General features: G+C 48.5%; 1 protein-coding gene across 1 annotated transcript in view; it reads left to right on the top strand.

Moving 5' to 3' along the window:
- The first annotated feature begins 5,709 nt into the window (after nucleotides 1-5,709).
- PSMD11 (proteasome 26S subunit, non-ATPase 11) overlaps nucleotides 5,710-6,000 on the top strand; it is a 45,233-nt gene continuing 44,942 nt past the window's right edge. The window contains exon 1 of the mRNA XM_008271067.4: nucleotides 5,710-5,878. Coding sequence (XP_008269289.1) covers nucleotides 5,788-5,878 — 91 coding nt within the window. The 5' untranslated portion in view covers nucleotides 5,710-5,787. The remainder of the gene's footprint in view (nucleotides 5,879-6,000) is intronic.

The raw sequence follows: 6,000 nt of genomic DNA, 5'->3' as shown, positions 1-6,000 counted from the left end.
TGGGGGCTGGTGCTGTGGCATAGCAGGTAAGGCCTCCACCTGCAATGCTGGCATCCCAAATGAGTGCTGGTTCAAGTCCTGGCTGCTCCATTTCCCATATGGGTGCTGGTTCAAGTCCTGGATGCTCCTCTTCCAATCCAGCTCCCTGTTTCTCCTGCTCTCTCTGTAACTCCGATTTTCAAATCAAATCAAATAAAGTAAATCTTAAAAAAAAAAAAGGTTTATGGAGAAAACCCCTGCTAAGCATAGATCCCTATCGCAGGGTAAGACAAGAAAGAGTATATAGTTGTGTATTAGTAGGACAGTATGTGGTATTCCCCTACTGCTCAACTTTGGGATACAAAAATATTTACAAAGCCCAGTGAGGGGCTGGCACTGTGGCACAGTGGGTTAATGCCCTGGCCTGCAGTGCTGCCATCCCATATGGGCGCCGGTTTGAAACCTGGCTGCTTCACTTCTGATCCAGCTCTCTGCCATGGCCTGGGAAAGTAGTAGAAGATGGCCTAAGCTTTTGGGCCCCTGTGCCCGTGTGGGAGATCCAGAAGAAGCTCCTGGCTCCTGGCTTCGGATCGGTGCAGCTCCTGCCATTGCGGCCAACTGGGGAGTGAACCATTGGATGGAAGACTTCTTTCTTTCTCTCTGCCTCTCCTCTCTCTGTGTAACTCTGACTTTCAAATAGATAAATAAATCTTCAAAAAAATTGTTCTAAAAAAAAAAAAGCCCCGTGAACAGGAATATTCATTTAGAAGAGAGACATAGCTTTGCTATACAGTTATACAGGATAGTGTGTGGAGATTGGGGTTGGGTGGCCTGTTTGGGTGTGACGTGGGAGCAGAGAAGCATGACAAGGAGGGCAGGGAGGAAAGGCTGAGAGTGAGGAAGTCTGAGATAGGAAATGAACTGACAGTTGATTGCCATTCTATTATAAGAAAATCAAATCACCAATTAAAGATTTCTTTAGCCCTTCAATCAGGCCCCCTGAAGGAAGGAGTGGGTGCTAATCAGCTACTTTAATCAGCAACTTAATTATACATTTAATAACTTCCACTTATTGAATACTTATATGTGTCAGTCACACTGCTGAAGTGTTCTAGGGTCTAAGAGTTTAAGCTCCAGCAATTCTGCGAAGTAGGTATTTTTATTGTGGTAGAATATACATAATTTAACATTTTAACCATTTGTAAGTCTACAGTTCTGTGGCATTAAGTATATTTACATTATTGTTCAAACATCCAGTGAAACAGATTTTTAAAGAGGTTTTACTGATGTTCAAACTTAGTCTCAGAGCATTTAAATACTTTGACTATTAGTTGGCAACAGATTCCATGTTTGCCAACCTCCAATTCCATGCTCTTTTCCTATAGCACAAAGTGCCTTAAGCAGAGGTGACTTGAAAGACATCTTTAGGAATCATAAATCTAGGATAAGGCCGGCGCCGTGGCTCACTAGGCTAATCCTCCGCCTTGCGGCGCCGGCACACCGGGTTCTAGTCCCGGTCGGGGCACCGGATTCTGTCCCGGTTGCCTCTCTTCCAGGCCAGCTCTCTGCTGTGGCCAGGGAGTGCAGTGGAGGATGGCCCAAGTGCTTGGGCCCTGCACCCCATGGGAGACCAGGATAAGTACCTGGCTCCTGCCATCGGATCAGCGCGGTGCGCTGGTTGCAGCGCGCCGGCTGTGGCGGCCATTGGAGAGTGAACCAACGGCAAAGGAAGACCTTTCTCTCTGTCTCTCTCTCTCACTGTCCACTCCTGCCTGTCAAAAAAAAAAAAAAAAAAAAAAAAGAAAAAAAAAAAATCTAGGATAGGAACCTAAAGGACTCACTGGTCTCCTGAGAAGAGATGTCATTTGGTAATAAAAAGAGGGGTGATGGGAGGTAAACAGCTAGCTACATAACGATGCTGAGACCTGGATTCAGCTTTTTGGACCAAACAGTCCTACTTGTTTCTGATTTTTGCCATGTCCATAAACTGTGCATGTGGTTATTCCAATAGACTTGCTTTGTTTTTCAATGTAATTTTATAATGTTACTTCACTGGAAAACTAGCAGTAGTGTTATTGGTCATCCATAATGTAAATACAACCATAAAAATAAGTATAATGAGCATAAACTCCACCTATATATGATTGCCTTTAAAGACATAATTATACGACATTGAATCTTTCTTCTGGACATAATGGAAGGGTTAGAGTATATTTGGTGAGCAAACTTGCCGCAGTGTTCTACTGGGGACTGTGGTATGGGTGGGCCGGAGGGGAGTGGAACTGGAGAGTAGGAAGTTGTTAGGAATGGAAGCGGCCTTGTCTGGAGGTGTTTGGATCTCTTCCATGATATCCCTGCTCCTTCCTACTTGCCTACTGAGTTTTTTCCTCTTCCAACTTGGCTCTGGTGTGTTCCATTGGCTAACTGGCTCAGTCTCTCAGTTCCCCAACTGGATTGACCCAGCTAATTTTTCCAAACCAAGCTTTTTAAAATGTAGGTCACCAGCTAATCTGTGACGCACACCCCTGTGCCAGTCCAGTCAGCCATGGTGAAGGTGACCAGTCACAGACGAGGGCACTTCTGCAGCCTTGTGCAGGGGGGCATTGCAGTGCCCCTGGGATGCCTGCGGCCCATACCCGAGTGCCTGGCTTTAGTTCTAGCCACTCTCTTGCTCATGCAGCTTCCTGTGTGGGTGGCGATCTGGACCCCTGGTTTTGGCATGGCCCAGGCCCCCCCACAGTTGAGGGCATTTGGGGAGTGAGGGAGTGGATGCGAGATCTCTCTCTCTCTCTCTCTATTTCTCTCTCTGTTTCTCTACCTTTCAAATAAACAAAAATAAATAAAAATTTAAAAACTCTTTTAAATTTCATGGGAAAATGAAATAAAAGATGTTTGTTTTGGTCCAAAAATATTAAAATCCATGTGTTATCTTTTCATAATACACATCTTTTTCTGTTTCCCCCCAAAATTTACTTTATTTATTTGAAAGGCAGGGTGACAAAGAGGGCGAGACAGAGAGGAAGAGATCCTTCATCCACTGGTTTACTCCCCAAAAGGCCACAGCAGCAGGGGCTGGGCCAGGCTAAAGCCAGGAGCCAGGAACTATATCTAGGACTCCCATGTGGGTAGCAGGGGCCCAGGTACCTGGGCCATGTTTTGCTGTTTTCCAGGGGCCATAGCAGGGAGTTGTTTCAGAAGTGAACCGGCCGGGACTGAAACTGGCACTCCAGTATGGGATGATCATGGGCAGCAGCTTAACCCATTGTGCTGCAGTGCTGGCCCCCTTAATACATATTTATAAAAATTTTTTTTTAAATTAGTTTTTAACAGATTCAATGTGCTTTGCAGATGCAATTCTAAGAACATAATGATATTCCCTTCATAATACACATTTTCAATGACCGCTTGGAAGTATCCTCATGGAATACACCCTGGATAAGTAGGGCAGAAGGTTGTGATGGGGGGATGTCAGCACTCCTCTCTTCACCCAGCAGCTACTGCCCTTGTGCCATGTGCAAGACACGACGGATCCGGGGTTGCAAAAGAGACTGACAGGGCCCCTGCCACCTCTCAGAGGAAGATGTTCTGTGAACAAGGGACAGGATAAAATCACAGCTCAACGCGAGGAAAGAAACAAACGCTGGGGCTGACTGGGTTGATGGCATAGGAGACTTCTCATAATGGGATGGCGCCCCAAGCTTCCTGGTGGAAATGAGCTTTGAGCTGAAGCCTGTGGGAAGATCATAAAAGCCCTGCGGTGAGAAAGAGCTTGGCATAGTTGACAGAAAAAAGGAGGGGGGGGCAGGGGATGGAGGTAGATGATCGGCGTAAGGGGCGGACGGAGTTCGGAGCTGGCACTGGGGAAGTGGGCAGGGCTCAGGTGATAGGACGTTTTGTGGACCAGAGCAAAGGGTGCTAGGCCCAGAATATTAGAGAAATGAAGGGAAGGTATGAAGAACCTCAACGGGGGGAAGACTCAAGACAACGGCAAGAGGGTGGTTTGGTGATGTTGAGAATGTCACATCCCTGAGAATGGTTTCCATTTATGATACTGCTGAAGTTTAGGGACATTGGTTACCCCTCAGTGCAGTCAGTGACAGGCGACTACTGTGCAGTACCTGTTAGTATCGTGTAATGCAGATGCTACCCGGAGAGGAGATTACACTTAGTTACCATGTCCTCTATTATCCTCTCACAGCAACCTCTGAGCTAGGCTTTTTTTTTTTTTTTTTTTTTTTTTAAGATTTATTTTATTTATTTGAAAGAGTTACAGAGAGGTAGAGACAGAGACAGAGAGAAAGGTCTTCCATCTGATGGTTCACTCCCCAAATGGCCACAACGGCAGGAGCTGGGCTGGTACCTCAGCCAGGAGCCAGGAGCTTCTTCTGGGTCTCCCACGAGGGTACAGGGGCCCAAGGACTTGGGCCATCTTCTGCTGCTTTCCCAGATGCATTAGCAGGGAGCTGGATAGGAAGTGGAGCAGCTGAGACTTGAACTTATGCCCATATAGGATGCCGCTGCTGCAGGCTGGGGCTTTAACCTGCTGTGCCACAACACTGGCCCCTCTGAGCTAGGTTTTATTAGCTCTGTTTTATGGATTAAAAAAATAAAAAATCAGAGAAATTAAGAAATATGTTAAAGTTACCAGCTACTCAGTAGCTGGCTTGGAATTTGAGAGGAAATGTATGACCTCTGAACCTGTTATTATCCTTTCATTGCGTGTTCTACTTGATTATATAAGTCAAAAGACTAAGGAAAAGGTATAAATGGTCAGGTGTTTGGCCTGGTGGTTCAAATGCCATTTGGGTCACTCACATCCCATATCAGGGTCCCTGTGTCTGAGTCCCGGCTCTGCTTCCCATCCCAGCTTCCCGCTGAGGGCACCTTGGGAGGCAGCAGTGGATGGCTCAGCTAGTTGGGCTCCTGTTGCCCAGTCACAGAGGGGGTGCAATGTCGGCTCTCTTTAGATGTCCTTTTGGGGGCCACCACGTTCCATTTCTGGATTGTCATCACCCAGCGGAAGGTCCTCTTGTGTTATAGCTGCCTGTGTACAGTTCCAGCATCTCTTTCGAGTTTAACAAAACCCTCACAGAATGTCCTTTTTCCTTCCACTTGTATCCTCACAGGTATCTGCGATTTTAGTTGAAGGAAGGATTGCCCAGCAATCATGGAAAGAAAATAAATAATTTCTTTCTTTCTTTTTTTTTTTTGAGCAGCGGTGAGACTTCTGCGTGACTCCCAAGAGGTATTTCTTAAGTGAACAGAGCAAAGGTAGTCATTTCATAACAAGATTGAAAGACGGTGAGCTAGAAGCCGAGCCTGGAAGGGGTGTGTGTGTGTGTGTGTGTGTGTGTGTCGCAGCAGCACTTGCTGGACGCTTGGACGCATCTGAATGCTGTTCTTCGTCGGCCACAGAACGAGCACTTTATAAGATCGGTTCTTGCCCGGAATGAATGGCGAAACGTAGAAGCTACAAAGAACCCCAACAGCTTTCCGGGAACACTTAACCAGGTGCCCAGAAACTCTCCCCAAGTCAGGGGGCAGTTAGAGGCCTCTTTTGGGGCGGGTGGGGACGAGCCTTGGGCACCCCCTCTTTCCTTCAAGGGCCGGCCGCTAGGCGGTGCCAGGAGCTGGCAGCCCACCCGCGAGGCGCCCCGGCTCTCCCCCTCGCCCCACGCCGCCCGGCGGAGAGACTACAACTCCCGGGCTACTCTGGGCCACCGAGGGGGAGTGGTGCGAGGGCGGGCCTTCCGGGCGTGTGTTTCCGGCGTCAGCGGCCGCGGCCGGGGACGGTGTGAGAGCGGTAAGATGGCGGCGGCGGCGGTGGTGGAGTTCCAGAGAGCCCAGTCTCTACTCAGCACCGACCGGGAGGCCTCCATCGACATCCTCCACTCCATCGGTAAAGGTCGCCGCGCCGCCTCCCGGGTCCCGCTGGCCCAGCGCCGCCTGTGCGGGTCGGCGGCAGCAGAGAGGGGCCGGACTAGCCGGCTCCGGTGCTGCTGACTCACTGTGTGTGTAAGG

The sequence above is a fragment of the Oryctolagus cuniculus genome, chromosome 17 (genome assembly GCF_964237555.1).
Source record: "Oryctolagus cuniculus chromosome 17, mOryCun1.1, whole genome shotgun sequence".
Lineage (NCBI taxonomy): Eukaryota > Metazoa > Chordata > Mammalia > Lagomorpha > Leporidae > Oryctolagus > Oryctolagus cuniculus.
The sequence above is the reverse complement of the archived record's forward strand: the minus strand, read 5'-3'. Positions and strand labels throughout refer to the sequence as shown.